Genomic DNA, 27,223 nt, shown 5'->3' with positions numbered 1-27,223 from the left:
TGGTGAGACGAGTCTTGTTTCCACTCTGAGGGTCCGAGATCAGCGGCGCCAAATGAGGAGACCAAGGCTGAGGCTACAACAAGCAAGTTTAATGTAAGGTCCTTCTGTGTTCCAGTCCCACCACCAGGGGGCGATACGACCACCAACTAACATGCCAACCGTCCTCCATTACTGAGACCTACAGCTGACTCCAGCAGACTATCACCCTCATTATCCTAGAATAAGCGGTACAGACGACTGCGCAGAATGTTACCTAGAGATTCTGATGAACCATCCCTAAATGTAATCGCATTGCCAGTCTGCACCGCCGGCTACGCACGGTGACCAATCGCTGCAACTGTGACACCGGGGCGACCTGTCGTTCCAGTGTAACACCGGGGCGACCTGTCGTTGCAGTATAACACCGGGGCGACCCGTCGTTGCAGTATAACACCGGGGCGACCCGTCGTTGCAGTATGACACCGGGGCGACCCGTCGTTGCAGTATCACACCGGGGCGACCCGCCGTTGCAGTATAACACCGGGGCGACCCGTCGTTGCAGTATAACACCGGGGCGACCCGTCGTTGCAGTATAACACCGGGGCGACCCGTCGTTGCAGTGTAACACCGGGGCGACCCGCCGTTGCAGTATAACACCGGGGCGACCCGTCGTTGCAGTATAACACCGGGGCGACCCGTCGTTGCAGTATAACACCGGGGCGACCCGCCGTTGCAGTATAACACCGGGGCGACCCGCCGTTGCAGTATAACACCGGGGCGACCCGCCGTTGCAGTATAACACCGGGGCGACCCGCCGTTGCAGTATAACACCGGGGCGACCCGCCGTTGCAGTATAACACGGGGCGACCCGCCGTTGCAGTATAACACCGGGGCGACCCGCCGTTGCAGTATAACTCCGGGGCGACCCGCCGTTGCAGTATAACACCGGGGCGACCCGCCGTTGCAGTATAACTCCGGGGCGACCCGCCGTTGCAGTATAACACGGGGGAGGGGGGGGATTTGTCATGTTATTATCACATAGTATCATTGTTTCGGTTGTGCAATGTCACCACCCACGAGGAGTCTGTAGCCCCACCCATGCTCTGTCCGAACAGATTATTGTTGGTTACACCGTGTTGTAGTATAATTGGGGGTGACAGTGTTCAGCTGCCACCATGCTGTACAGTGCTACAGATACAACTATGGGAGGGGCAGTGTCCACACTGGGGGCCCGTGGCTCTACGCGTTCTGTGCCTCCTCCGCGCTGCAGTTCTTTGTCTTCTCACATTTGGCCAGGCGGTTTCCTTCCCAATAGCCGACGTCCTGCCCATCGTGGCACCGACACTTGGTACAGGCGTCCACCCACACGTACTGCCCCGCGGGAATCACCCGGCTCTGAGACGCATCGGCTGTAGCAGTTGGGACCTGTGAGGGGCGACATTCATACCCTTTATAATAGCACAGTGCTGCCGTCATATTATACCAGTGTCCACTCTACTGAGCAGCATCAGAAAGCTTCATGTCTCCAAAGGTTCAAGCCTCCTCATTGTCAAGATGTCTGCTTGCTGTCAGTGAATGAAAACACTCTTCTTTACATTCAGAGGCAGTAGCCCAGTAGATAGCTGGTCCTGCTGTCAGGGGAGGGTTTGTTACAATTGTATCCAATCCAGCCAATGCTCTGTGAGCTGAACACACCAGCTGCACAAGTTTCTCTGCGAGTTTGCTACAATGTGTCAGTCTGGAGCTGACAGAGCATTGTTTAGACTGGATACAAGTGTGACAGCTATGTGTGGGTTACTGCCTCTGGATGCAAATTAGTGTTCTTATTCACTGAGAGCAAGCAGAGATCTTGAAACAGAGAAAGGAAAGCAGTTCAGGTGTCCTTTCTGCTGTCACAGCTCAGGGGTTGTGTCCTCTCTGCTGTACCTCTCTCTATTACAGGTCAGGGGGCGCTCTTTCCCTGTGGCTGAATATATATACGGATCGCGTGTGACCACCTCAGCGCGGTGGACAGAAAATCAGCGGAGAGCATCGGCAGGTGGCGCTGTGCAGACATGTGTTGCGGTCACGCGCTGGGTTGGAGAACCTGGAATGTGTTTTGTGGTAAAATCCACCAAGGTCTAAAAAAAAAAAAAAAAAGGGGAGAATCTTCCATCAGCCAATCACAGGATTGCGTGACTGGGGGGGGGGGGGGGTCTCCACTGTGTGACTGGGGGAGTTTCCACTGCGTGACTGGGGGGGGGGGGGGGGGTCTCCACTGTGTGACTGGGGGAGTTTCCACTGCGTGACTGGGGGGGGGCTTCACTGCGTGGGGGTCTCCACTGCGTGACTGGGGGGTTTTCCTCTGCGTGACTGGGGGGGGCTCCACTGCGTGGGGGTCTCCACTGCGTGACTGGGGGGTTTTCCACTGCGTGACTGGGGGGGGGTCTCCACTGCGTGACCGGGGAATGTCTCCACTGCGTGGGGGTCTCCACTGCGTGACTGGGGGGGTTTCCACTGCGTGGGGTGGTGGGGGTCTCCACTGCGTGACTGGGGGGGTTTCCACTGTGTGACTGGGGGGGTTTCCACTGTGTGACTGGGGGGGGTCTCCACTGCGTGACTGGGGGGTGTCTCCACTGGGTGGGGTGGTGGGGGTCTCCACTGTGTGACTAAGGGGGGGCTCCACTGCGTGACTGGGGGGTGTCTCCACTGGGTGGGGTGGTGGGGGGCTCCACTGTGTGACTGGGGGGGTCTCCACTTCGTGACTGGGGGGGGCTCCACTGCGTGACCTGGGGGGGGTCTCCACTGCGTGATCGCAACGCGCAGACTTAGGGCTTTCCTGTGGAATTGCCAATTTCGGCCTTTGCTTCTAAATCATCAGGATTTTGTGGCAGACTTTCCCGTGAGAAGCCGCCCTAATATGTCATGGCGCTGCGCCCCGGGAGCGGACTCCATGTGTACAGCGCCATGCTTCTCCCCGATACCCCTGCCGCAGCAGCTCAGGCAGCGCTGGCGCCGCTTGGTGTATCCGCAGGGGAGGATTTCCCGGGGGCGTCTGAGCCCCTCTCTGCCGCCGGCCAGGTACATAATGAGCTCAGTGACCGCACACGGCCTCCGGAATTCAGCTGCCGTCGCCCCCGGCTCCTGGAGGAGGCAGAAGATGGCAGCTACTGGCGGCCACCACAGAGGGGCAGCATATTGTGCTGCACTCACTGGCGGAACTATAGGGGTCGCAGTTGCAACCGGGCCCCTAAGCCAGGGGGGCCCATAGTGGTGCTGTATATGTCCCTTTATAAGATGCAGTGCATAATGGAAGTGCTCACTAGTCTGCAGGAGGAGGGGGAGGTGAGCGCTGTGAGCGCTGTCCAGTACTCACCCCTCCTCCCGCTCACTCTTCCCGGGGCCCGCGCTACGGTGTCCTGGCTGCCTGCAGCGTCAAGACGTCAGGTGACTGCAGCGCCGGCCCCGGGAAGACAAGACAGCGGAGGAGGAGGAGCGGCACCGCAGGAGATCAGGAGCCTAAAGGGTCTGATTGATTGGGGGTCTTAATAAGTCTAATGGGGGTCAGATATAGGAGTTTGGAGGTCAAATGGGGGTCTGGAGGTCTGGTCTGAGGTCTAATGGGGGTCTTATCTGAGGTCTGATATTGAGGTCTAATGGGGGTCTGACAGAGGTCTAAAGGGGGTCTGGTCTGAGATAGGGGGGTCTCATCTGGGGTTAGATATGGGGGTCTGATCTGAGATAGGGGGGTCTCATCTGGGGTTAGATATGGGGGTCTGATCTGAAAGGTAAGGGGAGATCTTTTGAACTGACGCACTATCTGTGTGGTACCAGTATTTTGGGGGGCACAGTATTGGGGGGGCAGGATGGGGTATTGAGGTGGGAGGATGATGGAAAAGTAAGATGTCTGTTAAACTCTGCAGAGACGAGGCGCGGCTGAAAGAAGTCACCATGGTGGTCTGGTCTGAAGGAGAAGAAGAGGAAAGAGACCATGAGAGGAGACATCGCTGGATGGAAGAGGTATGAGGCGCTGGATGGAAGAGGTATGAGGCGCTGGATGGAAGAGGTATGAGGCGCTGGATGACCCGGGATGTTCTGTAGCGCTGTATGGAATGTTTTCTGGTTCTAAAGGGGTTGTCCGCTTTATCTTTCGTATCAGCGCCGCCTTCTCTGCTCTGTTTACCGCTGAACTGCACCAGGGCCCCTGACTCCGCTATGTGGGTCTGGGGACCCCCACCTCTAATACTGACCATCTTTGCATCGGGGGCAGCACTCTCCCTTCTCATACACCGGGTTCACACATGGTGGGGGGGCGCAGTCGGCTACGAGGCAGCGGGCGATTCCGTCCAGGTCACAGGTGCACTGCTCGCACTCCGAGGGCTGAAAGACAAGAGACGACAATTATTGACCACACGACTGTCACCAGATGGGGACGGCGGAGGCGTCAACTGAGGGGCGAGAAAACCCTGCATCAGTATCTGCCCTGTACGATGCCAGGCACAAAAACCAGCCACCGGTCATTAGCAGGACGAGCACTAGGTGGCGCTGCACTCAGTGATGTCATCGCCAGGGCCTGCAGCTTCTTCCTCTTCTCTTCATTAGTAGAGTGTAGCTGTCTGCAAACCACCAATATGTCACTGCCCTCCACAGCGCCCCCATAACAATGACCTCCACAGCGCCCCCATAACAGTGACCTCCACAGCGCCCCCATAACAATGACCTCCACAGCGCCCCCATAACAGTGACCTCCACAGCGCCCCCATAACAATGACCTCCACAGTGCCCCCATAACAGTGCCCTCCACAGCGCCCCCATAACAGTGACCTCCACAGTGCCCCCATAACAATGACCTCCACAGTGCCCCCATAACAGTGACCTCCACAGTGCCCCCATAACAGTGACCTCCACAGCGCCCCCATAACAGTGCCCTCCACAGCGCCCCCATAACAGTGACCTCCACAGCGCCCCCATAACAGTGTCCTCCACAGCGCCCCCATAACAGTGACCTCCACAGCGCCCCCATAACAGTGTCCTCCACAGTGCCCCCATAACAGTGACCTCCACAGCGCCCCCATAACAGTGACCTCCACAGATCCCCCATAACAGTGACCTCCACAGATCCCCCATAACAGTGACCTCCACAGCGCCCCCATAACAGTGACCTCCACAGATCCCCCATAACAGTGACCTCCACAGATCCCCCATAACAGTGACCTCCACAGCGCCCCCATAACAGTGACCTCCACAGATCCCCCATAACAGTGACCTCCACAGCGCCCCCATAACAGTGACCTCCACAGATCCCCCATAACAGTGACCTCCACAGATCCCCCATAACAGTGACCTCCACAGATCCCCCATAACAGTGACCTCCACAGATCCCCCATAACAGTGTCCTCCACAGCGCCCCCATAACAGTGTCCTCCACAGCGCCCTCATAACAGTGCCCTCCACAGCGCCCCCATAACAGTGCCCTCCACAGCGCCCCCATAACAGTGACCTCCACAGTGCCCCCATAACAGTGTCCTCCACAGCGCCCCCATAACAGTGCCCTCCACAGCGCCCCCATAACAGTGCCCTCCACAGCGCCCCCATAACAGTGCCCTCCACAGCGCCCCCATAACAGTGACATCCACAGCGCCCCCATAACAGTGACCTCCACAGCGCCCCCATAACAGTGTCCTCCACAGCGCCCCCATAACAATGCCCTCCACAGCGCCCCCATAACAGTGACCTCCACAGCGCCCCCATAACAGTGACCTCCACAGCGCCCCCATAACAGTGACCTCCACAGCGCCCCCATAACAGTGACCTCCACAGCGCCCCCATAACAGTGTCCTCCACAGCGCCCCCATAACAGTGCCCTCCACAGCGCCCCCATAACAGTGCCCTCCACAGCGCCCCCATAACAGTGCCCTCCACAGCGCCCCCATAACAGTGCCCTCCACAGCGCCCCCATAACAGTGCCCTCCACAGCGCCCCCATAACAGTGACCTCCACAGCGCCCCCATAACAGTGACCTCCACAGATCCCCCATAACAGTGCCCTCCACAGCGCCCCCATAACAGTGCCCTCCACAGCGCCCCCATAACAGTGACCTCCACAGATCCCCCATAACAGTGCCCTCCACAGATCCCCCATAACAGTGACCTCCACAGCGCCCCCATAACAGTGCCCTCCACAGCGCCCCCATAACAGTGCCCTCCACAGCGCCCCCATAACAGTGCCCTCCATTTGGCTTCAGTTTGGACTGTGGATCTGATTGTTTCTATAAATAGACGGGCACGATGACAACATGAAAAGTCCCCCCATCAGGGGCCGGGCCCCGGGGTACATGACAGCGCCCCTCCTCCACTCTCTCAGTACCACTATGTATGCAGTCACTGTTGCACTTGTATAGGACACACATATTCTGCGGTGCTACAGATTATCATCACTCCCATCATCCATGACCCCAGGAGCTCACAATCTACCATGCCTACTGCTCCTGGGGGGCTGCAATCTATAGGGCTCATGGGGAGTTATCTGTAAGGACTCCTGGAGGGTGGAGGGTGCTATCTATAGGTGTTTATGAGGGGGTTGTTATCTATAGGGGCTCCTGGGGGGTTAATATCTATAGGGGCTCCTGGGGGGGGGGGTTTGTTATCTATAGGGGCTCCTGGGGGGTTGTTATCTATAGGGGCTCCTGGGGGTTAATATCTATGGGGGCTCCTGGAGGGGGTTAATATCTATAGGGGCTCCTGGGGGGTTGATATCTATAGGGGCTCCTGGGGGTTGGAGGCTTTTATCAATAGGGGCTCTTGGGGGGAATCTATAGAGTTTCCTGGAGTGGGGTTATCTATAGGGTCTCCTGGGGAGGGGGGTCTATACGGGCTTCCATCAATAGGGGCTCCTGGGGGGTTGTTATCTATAGGGGATCCTGTGGGGGTTATTTGTAGGGACTTGTGGGGGGTGGGACTGATATCCACAGGGGCTCCTGTGTTTGTGTGTGTGTAAGGGGTTTATTATCTATAGGGTCTCCTGGGCGTTATCTATAAGGGCTTGTGGGGATGGGGGTCTGCTATCTAGAGGGTTCCTGGAGTGGTTATCTATAGCGGCTCCTGGGGGGTGGGGAGAATCTCTCTATAGGAGCTCCTTGGGATGGGCTGTTATCTGCATTGCTACTGGTGGGGGCTTCTATCTATAGGGTTCCTGGGGTGGCTATTTTCTATAGGGTCTCCTGCTGATGGTGGGGAGCTTCCATCTCTAGGGGCTCGGGGTGGGGGGTTCTATCTATAGAGGCTTCTGGTGGGTGGGGCTGATCTATAACATGCAGGCCGTGAATGGCTCAAGGGGAGTGTAAGAACTCCATGACACTTGTGCCGTGCATGCTTGTTGTCGGTGGCAACGTGTTGTTTTAACACTATCCCTTTAAGTCTGGTGTTCCTTCCCATTTTGGTGTACACTGGGTTAAGGTGTGTGCAAGGTGGAGCTGGGTGTGGCCTCATGGGTCTTCTTATGTTGGAGTTGTGAGCGAGAGGTTAGTTTGTCTGCCTTTGTAGGAGTATGAGCATTGCTCCTATCTGGATGTGTCACCTGTCCATGAGTGCCTCCTTGTGGAACATCAAGGTCTTTAGCGATGTCTCCCTCTGTTCTCCTCCTTGTTCCCTACCTAACCTCTTGTTATTTTTGGTGTGGGTTTGTTTTGGGGATTTGTTATTATGTCTAGTTTGGTGTTCTATGTCTGGTATGTTTGGTGTAATGTCCGGCATGGTTGCTAGACATCCCCTTGTTTGTCTGTGCCTCTGAAAGGGGGTCTCAGGGTTCCCTGGAGGGGTAACCACTAGTCAGTGTGCAGCTCTGCTGGTGCCGCCATGCATCCTATCCGCATGGGGGTCCAGGCAGTTTCTGGTTTGCTGGATTCCATGTTTGCGTTTTTTGCTGTGTTCTGTGAGGTGAACGAGTACCAGTACATCTGCATGGGGTCTAGTCGTCGTGGTTGCAGCGGCAGGTACATGCGTTGTTCGGGGCTCTTACCTGCCGATCCAGTTGCTGTATACAGTCTCCTCTTTTTCCTTGCAGCTAGGCCGGTGGAGACTCCTGTTCATCCATGTCATGTCTGGGATGAACAGGTCGTCTCATCCCCTTTTTTATTTCAGGGATTATCAGAGCAACTCGGGGTCCTAGGTTTCCTGGATATGAGCCTTCCTACCATCCAGGTCCGCTCATACAGTGAGGAGTTAGGCCTCATGCACACAAATGCTTTAGTGTTTTTTGCATTCCGTATATGGTACCATTTATTTTGATGGGTCCGCAAAAAATATGGAATTTACTCCATGTGCCTTCCGTTTCCGTATTTCCGTTGTTCTGTTCAAAGATAGAACATGTCCTATTATTGTCCGCATAACTGACAAGGATCGGACTGTTCTATTAGGGGCCAGATGTTCTGTAAAACACGGAATACACACGGATGTCGTCCATATTTTTGCGGACCGAAAAATACTTAAAAAGCCAAACAGTCGTGTGCAGTAGTCGTTAGGGTACTTTCGCGCTAGCGTTTTTGTTTTCCGGTATTCAGTTCCGTCACAGGAGCTCAATACCGGAAAAAAAAAAAAGATCAGTTTTATCCCCATGCATTCTGAATGGAGAGCGTTCTGTTCAGGATGCATCAGTTCAGTCCCTCTGACGTTTTTTGGCCAGAGAAAATACCGCCGCATGCCGCAGTTTTCTCTCCGGCCAAAAATACTGAACACTTGCTGGCATTAATTTACATTGAAGTGTATTAGTGCTGGATCCGGCATTAAGTGTTACGGCAAAACGGAACCCGGTAATACTGGATCAGTTTCTCTGGATGACACCGGAGAGACGGATCCGGTATTTCAATGCATTTGTCAGATGGATCCGCATCCAGATCCGTGTGACAAATGCCATCAGTTTGCATCAAGATTGCCGGCCGGAATCCTCTGCCGCAAGTGTGAAAGTACCCTTAGGGCGAGGATTAGCGATGCAATAGGAGGTGACCAGATCCCTTATCCCAGTCTCTGTCCTAGTTGCTTGTCCGTCTGCTTTACATTGTACGGTGGGGGTTTCCCCCACTCCCCACCATGACACCGGGGTACTCTTCACCCGCCTCCAGCAGAGCCCTTCCCAGGTGTCAAATAGCAGGGTGGCTGGTGGCTGGGCACCCCCCAAAGTAAATACCGTGACACTATGCAATGGTGAATAGTGAAACAAGAGAATGGTCAGTAAACGTAAGCCAGGGCACAAGAACCAGAAGACAACCAAAACCAGAACCAGAGTCAACCACTAGAGGAACCACTCACCAGATAGCTTCAGATCCAGAACCAGAGTCAACCACCAGAAGAACCACTCACCAGACAGCGGCAGATCCACAACCAGAGTCAACCACCAGAAGAACCACTCACCAGACAGCGGCAGATCCAGAACCAGAGTCAACCACCAGAGGAACCACTCACCAGACAGCTTCAGATCCAGAACCAGAGTCAACCACCAGAAGAACCACTCACCAGACAGCTTCAGATCCAGAACCAGAGTCAACCACCAGAAGAACCACTCACCAGACAGCTTCAGATCCAGAACCAGAGTCAACCACCAGAAGAACCACTCACCAGACAGCGGCAGATCCAGAACCAGAGTCAACCACCAGAGGGACCCACTCACCAGACAGCTTCGGATCCAGAACCCGAGTCAACCACTCACCAGACAGCTTCAGATCCAGATCCAGAGTCAACCACTCACCAGACAGCTTCAGATCCAGAACCAGAGTCAACCACTCACCAGGCAGCTTCAGATCCAGAACCAGAGTCAACCACTCACCAGACAGCTTCAGATCCAGAACCAGAGTCAACCACTCACCAGACAGCTTCAGATCTAGAACCAGCGTCAACCACCAGAGGAACCACTCGCCAGACAGCTTCAGATCCAGAACCAGCGTCAACCACCAGAGGAACCACTCGCCAGACAGCTTCAGATCCAGAACCAGAGTCAACCACCAGAGGAACCACTCGCCAGACAGCTTCAGATCCAGAACCAGAGTCAACCACCAGAGGAACCACTCGCCAGACAGCTTCAGATCCAGAACCAGAGTCAACCACCAGAGGAACCACTCGCCAGACAGCTTCAGATCCAGAACCAGAGTCAACCACTCACCAGACAGCTTCAGATCCAGATCCAGAGTCAACCACCAGAGGAACCACTCGCCAGACAGCTTCAGATCTAGAACCAGAGTCAACCACCAGAGGAACCACTCGCCAGACAGCTTCAGATCCAGAACCAGAGTCAACCACCAGAGGAACCACTCGCCAGACAGCTTCAGATCCAGAACCAGAGTCAACCACCAGAGGAACCACTCGCCAGACAGCTTCAGATCCAGAACCAGAGTCAACCACCAGAGGAACCACTCGCCAGACAGCTTCAGATCCAGAACCAGAGTCAACCACCAGAGGAACCACTCGCCAGACAGCTTCAGATCCAGAACCAGAGTCAACCACCAGAGGAACCACTCGCCAGACAGCTTCAGATCCAGAACCAGAGTCAACCACCAGAGGAACCACTCGCCAGACAGCTTCAGATCCAGAACCAGAGTCAACCACCAGAGGAACCACTCGCCAGACAGCTTCAGATCCAGAACCAGAGTCAACCACTCACCAGACAGCTTCAGATCCAGATCGAGTCAACCACCAGAGGAACCACTCACCAGATTCAGAACCAGGGAAGCAACTGAATAATCAGCAGTGAGTGGGGGTAAAGACCAGGTTTACATATCCCTGACACCGCTGAGGTCACACCCAATCTCCACCCTCAGACCAGGGAGGCACAGGTGAGGGCTGAGAGGAGAGAACCTCCCACCACATGTCTAAGTCAGGAGACAGGACAACAGAAGTTCCCTGGCAACACTAGGGGTCACGGTGTCCCAATTCCCAGCAGCACCAAGATCCGGAATGGATCCCACAGAGTGACACGTGCACGTAAAGTGCGAACCTTTACTAGCTCCGCCCTCCAGGGGCGACACTCCGCTCTTCGGGGCCAGCTTTTCTGGAGACAGATGTAAATAGGGAAATCCATGATCACTGCAAGCGCCAACCTCCCCCGTTTTATCCCCATGCATTCTGAATGGAGAGCGTTCTGTTCAGGATGCATCAGTTCAGTCCCTCTGACGTTTTTTGGCCAGAGAAAATACCGCCGCATGCCGCAGTTTTCTCTCCGGCCAAAAATACTGAACACTTGCTGGCATTAATTTACATTGAAGTGTATTAGTGCTGGATCCGGCATTAAGTGTTACGGCAAAACGGAACCCGGTAATACTGGATCAGTTTCTCTGGATGACACCGGAGAGACGGATCCGGTATTTCAATGCATTTGTCAGATGGATCCGCATCCAGATCCGTGTGACAAATGCCATCAGTTTGCATCAAGATTGCCGGATCCGGCAGGCAGTTTCGGCGATTGAACTGCCGGCCGGAATCCTCTGCCGCAAGTGTGAAAGTACCCTTAGGGCGAGGATTAGCGATGCAATAGGAGGTGACCAGATCCCTTATCCCAGTCTCTGTCCTAGTTGCTTGTCCGTCTGCTTTACATTGTACGGTGGGGGTTTCCCCCACTCCCCACCATGACACCGGGGTACTCTTCACCCGCCTCCAGCAGAGCCCTTCCCAGGTGTCAAATAGCAGGGTGGCTGGTGGCTGGGCACCCCCCAAAGTAAATACCGTGACACTATGCAATGGTGAATAGTGAAACAAGAGAATGGTCAGTAAACGTAAGCCAGGGCACAAGAACCAGAAGACAACCAAAACCAGAACCAGAGTCAACCACTAGAGGAACCACTCACCAGATAGCTTCAGATCCAGAACCAGAGTCAACCACCAGAAGAACCACTCACCAGACAGCGGCAGATCCAGAACCAGAGTCAACCACCAGAAGAACCACTCACCAGACAGCGGCAGATCCAGAACCAGAGTCAACCACCAGAGGAACCACTCACCAGACAGCTTCAGATCCAGAACCAGAGTCAACCACCAGAAGAACCACTCACCAGACAGCTTCAGATCCAGAACCAGAGTCAACCACCAGAAGAACCACTCACCAGACAGCGGCAGATCCAGAACCAGAGTCAACCACCAGAGGGACCACTCACCAGACAGCTTCGGATCCAGAACCCGAGTCAACCACTCACCAGACAGCTTCAGATCCAGATCCAGAGTCAACCACTCACCAGACAGCTTCAGATCCAGAACCAGAGTCAACCACTCACCAGGCAGCTTCAGATCCAGAACCAGAGTCAACCACTCACCAGACAGCTTCAGATCCAGAACCAGAGTCAACCACTCACCAGACAGCTTCAGATCTAGAACCAGCGTCAACCACCAGAGGAACCACTCGCCAGACAGCTTCAGATCCAGAACCAGCGTCAACCACCAGAGGAACCACTCGCCAGACAGCTTCAGATCCAGAACCAGAGTCAACCACCAGAGGAACCACTCGCCAGACAGCTTCAGATCCAGAACCAGAGTCAACCACCAGAGGAACCACTCGCCAGACAGCTTCAGATCCAGAACCAGAGTCAACCACCAGAGGAACCACTCGCCAGACAGCTTCAGATCCAGAACCAGAGTCAACCACCAGAGGAACCACTCGCCAGACAGCTTCAGATCCAGAACCAGAGTCAACCACTCACCAGACAGCTTCAGATCCAGATCCAGAGTCAACCACCAGAGGAACCACTCGCCAGACAGCTTCAGATCTAGAACCAGAGTCAACCACCAGAGGAACCACTCGCCAGACAGCTTCAGATCCAGAACCAGAGTCAACCACCAGAGGAACCACTCGCCAGACAGCTTCAGATCCAGAACCAGAGTCAACCACCAGAGGAACCACTCGCCAGACAGCTTCAGATCCAGAACCAGAGTCAACCACCAGAGGAACCACTCGCCAGACAGCTTCAGATCCAGAACCAGAGTCAACCACCAGAGGAACCACTCGCCAGACAGCTTCAGATCCAGAACCAGAGTCAACCACTCACCAGACAGCTTCAGATCCAGATCGAGTCAACCACCAGAGGAACCACTCACCAGATTCAGAACCAGGGAAGCAACTGAATAATCAGCAGTGAGTGGGGGTAAAGACCAGGTTTACATATCCCTGACACCGCTGAGGTCACACCCAATCTCCACCCTCAGACCAGGGAGGCACAGGTGAGGGCTGAGAGGAGAGAACCTCCCACCACATGTCTAAGTCAGGAGACAGGACAACAGAAGTTCCCTGGCAACACTAGGGGTCACGGTGTCCCAATTCCCAGCAGCACCAAGATCCGGAATGGATCCCACAGAGTGACACGTGCACGTAAAGTGCGAACCTTTACTAGCTCCGCCCTCCAGGGGCGACACTCCGCTCTTCGGGGCCAGCTTTTCTGGAGACAGATGTAAATAGGGAAATCCATGATCACTGCAAGCGCCAACCTCCCCCCGAGACCTCGCCCCCAGTCACATCCTGACTACTATAATTTATATCCCTCAACAGTAGGAGGCGGGTTGTCAGGAGTGGTCTGCCTACAACTGTAAGATAACAAAACCTTCTGCAACTTTCAATATTACTGCTTGCTATCAGTGAGTAAAACCATTTTTTATATTCAGAACCTGCTCACACAACTGAGGGTTTGTTACAGTGTGTCAGTGAAGACAATCCTCTGTGAGCTGGACATCGGTCCCCACTGTCCTGGACTTTGGGCTCTTGTCTACATTGAGCGGGACTGTGTGTTCCCATTCACTGACTGCAAACTGTGGGAATGGTGAGGAATTTACACACAGTCTGTCATGGGATTGTGTTTGCTGTTGCAGTGGCCCCTGTGGCCACCTATCAGGGGCCCAATATATCCCTGGACTCAGGATCTCTACATTGCATGTACCAGTACAGATAGATTTCCTGGAATGCGCCCCTCGCCCGCTGTCACGCCCCCCGTCCGTACTTTCACCCGTAGCATGCCTGCAGCTCATTGACTCATATGGGAACCATTTGTATTGTGCAAGTCAGCTGTGCAAGCACATTACAGGAGAGAGACGAGCGCCCGGGGCCCCACAAGCCCCAGCAACAACCTCCCCACCGGGCCCCGTCATGTGTCAACACAAGGGCCAGGAGCATCTGTAGATAATCTGTGGCCTACATGTGTCTAGCATCCCAGGTGAGGGCAGGTGACATCACTACACACATGCGCGGTGACATCACTACACAGACGGGGTGACATCACTACACAGACGCGGTGACACCACTACACAGAGGCGGTGACATCACTACACAGACGCGGTGACACCACTACACAGAGGCGGTGACACCACTTCACAGGCGCGGTGACACCACTACACAGGCGCGGTGACACCACTACACAGGCGCGGTGACACCACTACACAGGCGCGGTGACACCACTACACAGGCGCGGTGACACCACTACACAGGCGCGGTGACACCACTACACAGGCGCGGTGACATCACTACACAGGCGCGGTGACATCACTACACAGACACGGTGACATCACTACACAAGGGTGGTAACATCACTACACAGACACGGTGACACCACTACACAGAGGCGGTGACACCACTACACAGAGGCGGTGACACCACTACACAGAGGCGGTGACACCACTACACAGAGGCGGTGACATCACTACACAGAGGCGGTGACACCACTACACAGAGGCGGTGACACCACTACACAGAGGCGGTGACACCACTACACAGAGGCGGTGACACCACTACACAGACACGGTGACACCACTACACAGGCGCGGTGACACCACTACACAGGCGCGGTGACACCACTACACAGGCACGGTGACATCACTACACAGACACGCTGACATCACTACACAGACACGGTGACATCACTACACAGACACGCTGACATCACTACACAGACACGGTGACATCACTACACAGACACGCTGACATCACTACACAGACACGGTGACACCACTACACACAGGCGCAGTGACATCACTACACAGAGACGGTGACATCACTGCACAAGGGTGGTAACACCACTACGCAGACGTGATGACATCACTACGCAGACGCGGTGACATGACTACGCAGACGCGGTGACATCACTACGCAGTTGCGGAGGCATCACTACACAGACGCGGTGACATCACTACACAGACGCGGTGACATCACTACACAGACGCGGTGGCATCACTACACAGACGCGGTGGCATCACTACACAAGGGTGGTGACATCACTACGCAGTTGCGGTGACATCACTACGCAGTTGCGGTGACATCACTACGCAGTTGCGGTGACATCACTACGCAGACGCGGTGGCATCACTACACAGACGCGATGGCATCACTACACAAGGGTGGTGACATCACTACACAGACACGGTGACATCACTACACAGACACGGTGACATCACTACACAGACACGGTGACATCACTACACAGACACGGTGACATCACTACACAGATGCGGTGACATCACTACGCAGTTGCGGTGACATCACTACGCAGTTGCGGTGACATCACTACGCAGACGCGGTGACATCACTACACAGACGCGGTGGCATCACTACACAAGGGTGGTGACATCACTACGCAGTTGCGGTGACATCACTACACAGACGCGGTGACATCACTACACAGACGCGGTGACATCACTACACAGACGCGGTGACATCACTACAGAGGTGAGGTAACATCGCTACACGGAGTGTATGATGTAGAGGTAGGTGCCAGGCGGGGGGCGGATATCATTCACGAGCGGTAAGTGACATTTTCCGAGCTCAGAAGACGCGAGGACCATCGCTGAGCGTTTTGCTGTTTGCTCGCTGATGGACGATAACTGAAAGATCCTCATCGATGGAGGATGCCGGACTGATCGCTCGCCGTACGGTCGCTGCTCGTTATGACACCCAGATGATCGCCCTCTAATACACCTACCTGGAAGTGCTCTCCGAGCTCATACACGTCCCCTCGGTACTCGCAGCCGATCTTCTCGCAGCGCGGGCAGCAGTCGGTGGGGTAGTGGCTGACGTGCATGCAGGCGGGGGGCAGAGCGGTGCACTCGGTCCTGGTACAGGTGGGGCCCTCCGGGGTGCACTCACACTGGGTGCAGTGATCGGAGTCCAGAAAGTACCACTCTCCTACATAGTAGACGCTGCCATTGGCCTCACAGGTGTTGACCTGGGGGTTCAGGGACAGGCCCATCTGAGAAAGGAGCAGCAGGCAGAGCAGTGAGGATGGTGCCCTCCAGCCTGGCATGGTGCCCTCAGTGGAGGCTGCCACCAGACAAGTGCAGAGAAAGGAAACGTTTCTTCTTCCTCCTGCTCAGAAGAGCAATGGATGCCCAGTCTTGGTGGTCTCACAGGTTTGGTGTATGCCCAGTCTTGGTGGTCTCACACGTTCGGTGTATGCCCAGTCTTGGTGGTCTCACACGTTCGGTGTATTCCCAGTCTTGGTGGTCTCACACGTTCGGTGTATGCCCAGTCTTGGTGGTGGTCTCACATGTCCAGTGTATGCCCAGCCCTGGTGGTGGTCTCACAGGTTTGGTGTATGCCCAGTCTTGGTGGTGGTCTCACAGGTTAGGTGTATGCCCAGTCTTGGTGGTGGTCTCACAGGTTTGGTGTATGCCCAGCCCTGGTGGTGGTCTCACAGGTTCGGTGTATGCCCAGTCCTGGTGGTGGTCTCACAGGTTCGGTGTATGCCCAGTCTTGATGATATCACAGGTTCGGTGTATGCCCAGTCCTGGTGGTGGTCTCACAGGTTCGGTGTATGCCCAGTCCTGGTGGTGGTCTCACAGGTTCGGTGTATGCCCAGTCCTGGTGGTGGTCTCACAGTTTCGGTGTATGCCCAGTCCTGGTGGTGGTCTCACAGGTTCGGTGTATGCCCAGTCCTGGTGGTGGTCTCACAGGTTTGGTGTATGCCCAGTCTTGATGATATCACAGGTTTGGTGTATGCCCAGCCCTGGTGGTGGTCTCACAGGTTCGGTGTATGCCCAGCCCTGGTGGTGGTCTCACAGTTTCGGTGTATGCCCAGTCTTGGTGGTCTCACAGGTTCTGTGTATGCCCAGTCTTGATATCACAGGTTCGGTGTATGCCCAGTCCTGGTGGTGGTCTCACAGGTTCGGTGTATGCCCAGTCCTGGTGGTGGTCTCACAGGTTCGGTGTATGCCCAGTCCTGGTGGTGGTCTCACAGGTTCGGTGTATGCCCAGTCCTGGTGGTGGTCTCACAGGTTCGGTGTATGCCCAGTCCTGGTGGTCGTCTCACAGGTTCGGTGTATGCCCAGTCCTGGTGGTGGTCTCACAGGTTCGGTGTATGCCCAGTCCTGGTGGTGGTCTCACAGGTTCGGTGTATGCCCAGTCCTGGTGGTGGTCTCACAGGTTCGGTGTATGCCCAGTCCTGGTGGTGGTCTCACAGGTTCGGTGTATGCCTAGTCCTGGTGGTGGTCTCACAGGTTCGGTGTATGCCCAGTCCTGGTGGTGGTCTCACAGGTTCGGTGTATGCCCAGTCCTGGTGGTGGTCTCACAGGTTCGGTGTATGCCTAGTCCTGGTGGTGGTCTCACAGGTTCGGTGTATGCCTAGTCCTGGTGGTGGTCTCACAGGTTCGGTGTATGCCCAGGCTAGGCGGTGGTATCGCAGTATATAGGGGTGGTATCAGACGTTGCCCCCTGTCCTGCAGCACATCACATAAATGACCATCAGATGCCCCTGTGGCCTCCGCTCCGCAGTCTAGACGCTGCTATTCCTGGCAGATGACAAGTCTGAGCTGAGAGTCCGGGGGTCTGCTGTGCCCCCCTCCGCCGGCTGCACTTTATGAGGAGGGTGGGCAGAGTTCCCATTGCAAGCCCATTCTTCTCTGTCTCCTGGGCTGGCCTTCAGCATGTGATCTGATACCCCTACCCCTCCTACCGCCTCCTCCCCCTGCTCTACAGAGGAGGGGGGCAAATACACCCCTCAGAGAACAGCCTGCAGCTGGCATTACTAGGTTAACTTAAAGGGCCAGCTCCCCTGAGCACAGAAGTTTACTTTAACTAGTTTAACTTGGAAACAAATGATCCAGTTTGTATCATTAACCCCATGATAACCATCTGTCAGGGATCCGCAACCTCCGGCACTCCAGGACCCGAAAGTTGGGAGTCACATTCAGTGTGGGGGGCTGTAATAGGGGCCTCATTGCTTGATTTGGTGATCACAGAAAGAAATGCTCTTTAAAAACTGCAACTTTTCCTTTAAAAGCTGCCGGCAGATTGTGAGAAGTTCAGCGCCCCAACTTGTCTGCGAAGAAATCGCCAACGCGTTGTGTGACAAACCCTCCAGCGACACCGCGGCGATAAGACCCCACACCTGTATGTATTATGGGGGGCGTGGACCTCCAGCGACACCGCGGCGATAAGACCCCACACCTGTATGTATTATGGGGGGCGTGGACCTCCAGCGACACTGCGGCGATAAGACCCCACACCTGTATGTATTATGGGGGGCATGGACCTCCAGCGACACCGCGGCGATAAGACCCCACACCTGTATGTATTATGGGGGGCGTGGACCTCCAGCGACACCGCGGCGATAAGACCCCACACCTGTATGTATTATGGGGGGCATGGACCTCCAGCGACACCGCGGCGATAAGCCCCCACACCTGTATGTATTATGGGGGGCGTGGACCTCCAGCGACACCGCGGCGATAAGACCCCACACCTGTATGTATTATGGGGGGCGTGGACCTCCAGCGACACCGCGGCGATAAGACCCCACACCTGTATGTATTATGGGGGGCAGGGACCTCCAGCGACACCGCGGCGATAAGACCCCACACCTGTATGTATTATGGGGGGCATGGACCTCCAGCGACACCGCGGCGATAAGACCCCACACCTGTATGTATTATGGGGGGCAGGGACCTCCAGCGACACCGCGGCGATAAGACCCCACACCTGTATGTATTATGGGGGGCATGGACCTCCAGCGACACCGCGGCGATAAGACCCCACACCTGTATGTATTATGGGGGGCGTGGACCTCCAGCGACACCGCGGCGATAAGACCCCACACCTGTATGTATTATGGGGGGCAGGGACCTCCAGCGACACCGCGGCGATAAGACCCCACACCTGTATGTATTATGGGGGGCGTGGACCTCCAGCGACACCGCGGCGATAAGACCCCACACCTGTATGTATTATGGGGGTCATGGACCTCCAGCGACACTGCGGCCATAAGACCCCACACCTGTATGTATTATGGGGGGCATGGACCTCCAGCGACACCGCGGCGATAAGACCCCACACCTGTATGTATTATGGGGGGCAGGGACCTCCAGCGACACTGCGGCGATAAGACCCCACACCTGTATGTATTATGGGGGGCATGGACCTCCAGCGACACCGCGGCGATAAGACCCCACACCTGTATGTATTATGGGGGGCATGGACCTCCAGCGACACCGCGGCGATAAGACCCCACACCTGTATGTATTATGGGGGGCGTGGACCTCCAGCGACACTGCGGCGATAAGACCCCACACCTGTATGTATTATGGGGGCATGGACCTCCAGCGACACCACGGCGATAAGACCCCACACCTGTATGTATTATGGGGGGCGTGGACCTCCAGCGACACCGCGGCGATAAGACCCCACACCTGTATGTATTATGGGGGGCATGGACCTCCAGCGACACTGCGGCGATCGGCCCCCACACCTGTATGTATGAATTATGGGGGGCATGGACCTCCAGCAACACTGCGGCGATAAGACCCCACACCTGTATGTATGAATTATGGGGGGCATGGACCTCCAGCGACACTGCGGCGATCAGCCCCCACACCTGTATGTATGAATTATGGGGGGCATGGACCTCCAGCAACACTGCGGCGATCAGCCCCCGCACCTGTATGTATGAATTATGGGGGCAGGGACCTCCAGCGACACTGCGGCGATAAGACCCCACACCTGTATGAATTATGGGGGCATGGACCTCCAGCGACACTGCGGCGATCGGCCCCCACACCTGTATGTATGAATTATGGGGGGCATGGACCTCCAGCAACACTGCGGCGATAAGACCCCACACCTGTATGTATGAATTATGGGGGGCATGGACCTCCAGCGACACTGCGGCGATCAGCCCCCACACCTGTATGTATGAATTATGGGGGGCATGGACCTCCAGCAACACTGCGGCGATAAGACCCCACACCTGTATGTATGAATTATGGGGGCATGGACCTCCAGCGACACCGCGGCGATCAGCCCCCGCACATGTATGTATGAATTATGGGGGCATGGACCTCCAGCGACACCGCGGCGATCAGTCCCCGCACCTGTATGTATGAATTATGGGGGCATGGACCTCCAGCAACACTGCGGCGATAAGACCCCACACCTGTATGTATGAATTATGGGGGGCATGGACCTCCAGCGACACTGCGGCGATCAGCCCCCACACCTGTATGTATGAATTATGGGGGGCATGGACCTCCAGCGACACCGCGGCGATCAGCCCCCACACCTGTATGTATGAATTATGGGGGCAGGGACCTCCAGCGACACTGCGGCGATCAGTCCCCACACCTGTATGTATGAATTATGGGGGCAGGGACCTCCAGCGACACTGCGGCGATCGGCCCCCACACCTGTATGTATTATGGGGGCATGGACCTCCAGCGACACTGCGGTGATCAGCCCCCACACCTGTATGTATGAATTATGGGGGACATGGACCTCCAGCGACATGGTGGCGATCAGCCCCCGCACATGTATGTATGAATTATGGGGGACATGGACCTCCAGCGACACCGCGGCGATCAGCCCCCACACCTGTATGTATGAATTATGGGGGGCATGGACCTCCAGCGACACTGCGGCGATCAGCCCCCACACCTGTATGTATGAATTATGGGGGGCATGGACCTCCAGCGACACTGCGGCGATCAGCCCCCACACCTGTATGTATGAATTATGGGGGGCATGGACCTCCAGCGACACCATGGCGATCAGCCCCCACACCTGTATGTATGAATTATGGGGGGCAGGGACCTCCAGCGACACTGCGGCGATCAGTCCCCACACCTGTATGTATGAATTATGGGGGGCATGGACCTCCAGCGACACTGCGGCGATCAGCCCCCACACCTGTATGTATGTATTATGGGGGACATGGAGTCTCCAACGACACCGCAGCCGGGTGATGAGCCCCACGAGAATTGCCCTTCAACTCTATCATGCATGGAAACATGGTAACAAACCCTCAGCTGTGTGAGAGAAGCTATGTGAAGACAACTATGAATGTTTCAATTCAGTTTCAAACAGCAGAGATCTCGCCCTTGAAATAAAAACTTGCAGAACTTTTTTTTATCATGGTGATTAATGGTGGACGCCAGGCAGGACAGGAGAAGTGGTACTGTGCAGTGTATATATACAGGAGAAGTGGTACTGTGCGGTGTATATATACAAGAGAAGTGGTACTGTGCGGTATATATATACAGGAGAAGTGGTACTGTGCGGTATATATATAGAAGAGAAGTGGGACTGTGCGGTATATATATATACATACAGGAGAAGTGGTACTGTGCAGTGTATATATACAGGAGAAGTGGTACTGTGCAGTGCATTTATACAGAAGTGGTACTGTGCAGTGTATATATATACAGGAGAAGTGGTACTGTGCAGTGCATTTATACAGAAGTGGTACTGTGCAGTGTATATATACAGGAGAAGTGGTACTGTGCAGTGTATATATAAAGAAGTGGTACTGTGCAGTGTATATATATACAGGATAAGTGGTACTGTGCAGTGTATATATAAAGAAGTGGTACTGTGCAGTGTATATATATACAGGAGAAGTGGTACTGTGCAGTGCATTTATACAGAAGTGGTACTGTGCAGTGTATATATACAGGAGAAGTGGTACTGTGCAGTGTATATATATACAGGAGAAGTGGTACTGTGCAGTGCATTTATACAGAAGTGGTACTGTGCAGTGTATATATACAGGAGAAGTGGTACTGTGCAGTGTATATATAAAGAAGTGGTACTGTGCAGTGTATATATATATACAGGATAAGTGGTACTGTGCAGTGTATATATACAGGAGAAGTGGTACTGTGCAGTGTATATATATACAGGATAAGTGGTACTGTGCAGTGTATATATACAGGAGAAGTGGTACTGTGCAGTGTATATATATATACAGGATAAGTGGTACTGTGCAGTGTATATATATACAGGAGAAGTGGTACTGTGCGGTGTGTATATATATATATATATATATATACAAGAGAAGTGGTACTGTGCAGTGTATATATACAGAAGTTGTACTGTGCAGTGTATATATACAGGAGAAGTGGTACTGTGCAGTGTATATATACAGAAGAAGTGGTACTGTGCAGTGTATATATACAGAAGAAGTGGTACTGTGCAGTGTATATATACAGGAGAAGTGGTACTGTGCAGTGTATGTGTATATGTATGTGTGTATATATATATATATATATATATATATATACTGGAGAAGGAAGTGGTACTGTGCAGTGTATATATACAGGAGAAGTGGTACTGTGCAGTGTATATATACAGGAGAAGTGGTACTGTGCGGTATATATATTCATACAGAAGTGGTACTGTGCAGTGTATACATACAGGAGAAGTGGTACTGTGCAGTGTATATATACAGGAGAAGTGGGACTGTGCAGTGTATATATATACAGGAGAAGTGGGACTGTGCAGTGTGTGTGTATATATATACAGACGTGGACAAAATTGTTGGTACCCTTTGGTCAATGAAAGAAAAAGTCACAATGGTCACAGAAATAACTTTAATCTGACAAAAGTAATAATAAATTAAAATTCTATAAATGTTAACCAATGAAAGTCAGACATTGTTTTTCAACCATGCTTCAACAGAATTATGTAAAAAAATAAACTCATGAAACAGGCATGGACAAAAATGATGGTACCCCTAGAAAACACAGAACATAATGTGACCAAAGGGACATGTTAATTCAAGGTGTGTCCACTAATTAGCATCACAGGTGTCTACAACCTTGTAATCAGCCATTGGGCCTATATATATGGCTCCAGGTAATCACTGTGTTGTTTGGTGATATGGTGTGTACCACACTCGACATGGACCAGAGGAAGCAAAGGAAAGAGCTGTCTCAAGAGATCAGAAAGAAAATTATAGACAAGCATGTTAAAGGTAAAGGCTATAAGACCATCTCCAAGCAACTAGATGTTCCTGTGAGTACAGTTGCACATATTATTCATAAGTTTAAGATCCATGGGACTGTAGCCAACCTCCCTGGACGTGGCCGCAGGAGGAAAATTGATGACAAATCTAAGAGACGGATAATCCGAATGGTAACAAAAGAGCCTAGAAAGACTTCTAAAGAGATTCAAGGTGAACTTCATGCTCAAGGAACATCAGTGTCAGATCGCACCATCCGTCGTTGTTTGAGCCAAAGTGGACTACATGGGAGACGACCAAGGAGGACACCATTGTTGAAAACGAATCATAAAAAAGCAAGACTGGAATATGCCAAACTACATGTTGACAAGCCACAAAGCTTCTGGGAGAATGTCCTGTGGACAGATGAGACAAAAATCGAAGTTTTTGCCAAGGCACATCAGCTGTATGTTCACAGACGAAAAAATGAAGCATATCAAGAAAAGAACACTGTCCCTACTGTGAAACATGGAGGAGGCTCTGTTATGTTCTGGGGCTGCTTTGCTGCGTCTGGCACAGGGTGTCTTGAATCTGTGCAGGGTACAATGAAATCTCAAGACTATCAAGGAATTCTAGAGAGAAATGTACTAGCCAGTGTCAGAAAGCTTGGTCTCAGTCGCAGGTCATGGGTCTTGCAACAGGACAATGACCCAAAACACACCGCTAAAAACACCCAAGAATGGCTAAGAGGAAAAAATTGGACTATTCTAAAGTGGCCTTCTATGAGCCCTGACCTCAATCCTATTGAGCATCTTTGGAAGGAGCTGAAACATGCAGTCTGGAAAAGGCACCCTTCAAACCGGACACAACTGGAGCAGTTTGCTCATGAGGAGTGGGCCAAAATACCTGCTGAGAGGTGCAGATGTCTCATTGACAGTTACAGGAAGCGTTTGATTGCAGTGATTGCCTCAAAAGGTTGCGCAACAAAATATTAAGTTAGGGGTACCATCATTTTTGTCCATGCCTGTTTCATGAGTTTATTTTTTTACATAATTCTGTTGAAGCATGGTTGAAAAACAATGTCTGACTTTCATTGGTTAACATTTATAGAATTTTAATTTATTATTACTTTTGTCAGATTAAAGTTATTTCTGTGACCATTGTGACTTTTTCTTTCATTGACCAAAGGGTACCAACAATTTTGTCCACGTCTGTATATATATATATATATATATATATACAGGAGAAGTGGTACTGTGCAGTGTATATATACAGGAGAAGTGGTACTGTGCAGTGTGTATATACAGGAGAAGTTGTACTGTGCAGTGTATATATACAGGAGAAGTGGTACTGTGCAGTGTATATTTACAGGAGAAGTGGTACTGTGCAGTGTATATTTACAGGAGAAATGGTACTGTGCAGTGTATGTATAATATACTGGAGAAGGAAGGGGTACTGTGCAGTGTATATATACAGGAGAAGTTGTACTGTGCAGTCTATATATACAGGAGAAGTGGTACTGTGCAGTGTATATATACAGGAGAAGTGGTACTGTGCAGTGTATATATACAGGAGAAGTGGTACTGTGCAGTGTGTGTGTGTGTGTATATATATATATATATATATATATATATATATATACACATACAGGAGAAGTGGTACTGTGCAGTGTATATATACAGGAGAAGTTGTACTGTGCAGTGTATATATACAGGAGAAGTGGTACTGTGCAGTGTATATATACAGGAGAAGTGGTACTGTGCAGTGTATATATACAGGAGAAGTGGTACTGTGCAGTGTATATACAGTTGCAAGAAAAAGTATGTGAACCCTTTGGAATGATCTGGATTTCTGCACAAATTGGTCATAAAATGTGATCTGATCTTCATCTCAGTCACAACAATAGACAATCACAGTCGGCTTAACCTAATAACACACAAAGAGTTAAATGTTACCATGTTTGTATTGAACGCACCATGTAACCATTCACAGTGCAGGTGGAGAAAGTACGTGAACCCCTAGACCAGTGATGGCGAACCTATGGCACGGGTGCCAGAGGTGGCACTCAGAGCCCTCTCTGTGGGCACCTGCACCCTGGAGAAAGTCTATGGTGTGCCAGTATGCCTTAGAATTTGCCTGCCATTCAGTAGTGCAGGACAGCGCAGGCAGCACATTGAATGTAGGCGGGTTATTATAGCTAAATGATAAAGTACTTGGAAGATATATGATATTGGTGTTTGGGTTAAATTGCAGTGTTGGCACTTTGCGATAAATAAGTGGGTTTTGGGTTGCAGTTTGGGCACTCGGTCTCTAAGAGGTTCACCATCACTGCCCTAGACTAATGACATCTCCAAGAGCTAATTGGAGTGAGGTGTCGGCCAACTGGAGTCCAATCAATGAGATGAGATTGGAGGTGTTGGTTACAGCTGCCCTGCCCTATAATAAACACACACCAGTTCTGGGTTTGCTTTTCACAAGAAGCATTGCCTGATGCGAATGATGCCTCGCACAGAAGAGCTCTCAGAAGACCTACGATTAAGAATTGTTGACTTGCATAAAGCTGGAAAGGGTTATAAAAGTGTCTCCAAAAGCCTTGCTGTTCCTCAGTCCACGGTAAGACAAATTGTCTATAAATGGAGACAGTTCAGCACTGCTGCTACTCTCCCTAGGAGCGGCCGTCCTGTAAAGATGACTGCAAGAGCACAGCGCAGACTGCTCAATGAGGGGAAGAGGAATCCTAGAGTGTCAGCTAAAGACTTACAGAAGTCTCTGGCATATGCTGACATCCCTGTTAGCGAATCTACGATACGTAAAACACTAAACAAGAATGGATTTCATGGGAGGACACCACAGAGGAAGCCACCGCTGTCCAAAAAACCATTGCCGCACGTTTACAGTTTGCACAAGAGCACCTGGATGTTCCACAGCAGCACTGGCAACATATTCTGTGGACAGATGACACCAAAGTGGAGCTGTTTGGAAGAAACACACAACACTATGTGTGGAGAAAAAGAGGCACAGCACACCAACCTCAAAACCTCATCCCAACTGTGAGGTATGGTGGTGGGGGCATCATGGTTTGGGGCTGCTTTGCTGCGTCAGGGCCTGGACGGATTGCTGTCATCGAAGGGAAAATGAATTCCCAAGTTTATCAAGACATTTTGCAGGAGAACTTAAGGCCATCTGTCCACCAGCTGAAGCTCCACAGAAGATGGTGCTGCAACAGGACAACGACCCAAAGCATAGAAGTAAATCAACAACAGAATGGCCTAAACAGAAGAAAATCCGCCTTCTGGAGCGGCCCAGTCAGAGTCCTAACCTCAACCCGATGGAGATGCTGTGGCAGGACCTCAAGAAAGTGATTCACACCGGACATCCCAAGAATATTGCTGAACTGAGACCGTTCTGTAAAGAGGAATGGTGAAGAATTACTCCTGACCGTTGTGCCCGTCTGATCTGCAACTACAGGGAACGTTTGGTGGAAGTTATTGCTGCCAAAGGAGGTTCAACCAGTTATTACATCCCAGGGTTCACATACTTTCTCCACCTGCGCTGTGAATGGTTACATGGTGTGTTCAATAAAAACATGGTAACAGTTAACTCTTTGTGTGTTATTAGGTTAAGCCGACTGTGATTGTCTATTGTTGTGACTGAGATGAAGATCAGATCACATTTTATGACCAATTTGTGCAGAAATCCAGATCATTCCAAAGGGTTCACATACTTTTTCTTGCAACTGTATATACTGGAGAAGTGGTACTGTGCAGTGTGTATACATGTGTGTAGGTATACAGTACAGACCAAAAGTTTGGACGCAGCTTCTTCTCATTCAAAGAGTTTTCTTTATTTTCATGACTATGACAATTGTAGATTCGCACTGAAGGCATCAAAACTATGAATTATCACATGTGGAATTATATACATAACAAAAAAGTGTGAAACAACTGAAAATATGTCATATTCTAGGTTCTTCACAGTAGCCACCTTTTGCTTTGATTACTGCTTTGCACACTCTTGGCATTCTCTTGATGAGCTTCAACCAGAGTAGTACTGTGCAGTGTATATACATGAGGAGTACTGTGCAGTGTATATGCAGGAGGAGTACTGTGC

At 52.4% G+C, this 27,223-nt stretch overlaps 2 protein-coding genes and 1 pseudogene across 7 annotated transcripts in view; 2 read left to right on the top strand and 1 right to left on the bottom strand.

The window, feature by feature from the left end:
• Positions 1-74: 74 nt before the first annotated feature.
• Positions 75-16,222, bottom strand: LOC122923552 (annotated as a pseudogene).
• The window catches only part of CCDC24 (coiled-coil domain containing 24), a 48,405-nt gene continuing 33,817 nt past the window's right edge, over positions 12,636-27,223 (top strand). The window contains exon 1 of the mRNA XM_044274385.1: positions 12,636-14,131. The gene's annotated coding sequence lies outside the window, so the exon portion shown is untranslated. The remainder of the gene's footprint in view (positions 14,132-27,223) is intronic.
• On the top strand, positions 16,288-17,594 carry LOC122923551. Of its 6 annotated transcripts, none has more exons than XM_044274392.1 (3): positions 16,288-16,640; positions 16,675-16,822; positions 17,033-17,530. In XM_044274392.1, exons 1-3 carry the CDS (start codon positions 16,288-16,290, stop codon positions 17,528-17,530), a joined length of 999 nt encoding a protein of 332 aa, XP_044130327.1. The 6 variants fall into 6 exon arrangements, with proteins under 6 accessions (XP_044130327.1, XP_044130328.1, XP_044130322.1 ...); XM_044274388.1 differs by having other exon boundaries at positions 16,326-16,640; positions 16,675-17,032; positions 17,070-17,530; XM_044274393.1 differs by lacking the exon at positions 16,675-16,822 and having other exon boundaries at positions 17,033-17,594.

This window comes from Bufo gargarizans, unplaced genomic scaffold, assembly GCF_014858855.1.
Source record: "Bufo gargarizans isolate SCDJY-AF-19 unplaced genomic scaffold, ASM1485885v1 original_scaffold_1721_pilon, whole genome shotgun sequence".
NCBI lineage: Eukaryota > Metazoa > Chordata > Amphibia > Anura > Bufonidae > Bufo > Bufo gargarizans.
The sequence above is the reverse complement of the archived record's forward strand: the minus strand, read 5'-3'. Positions and strand labels throughout refer to the sequence as shown.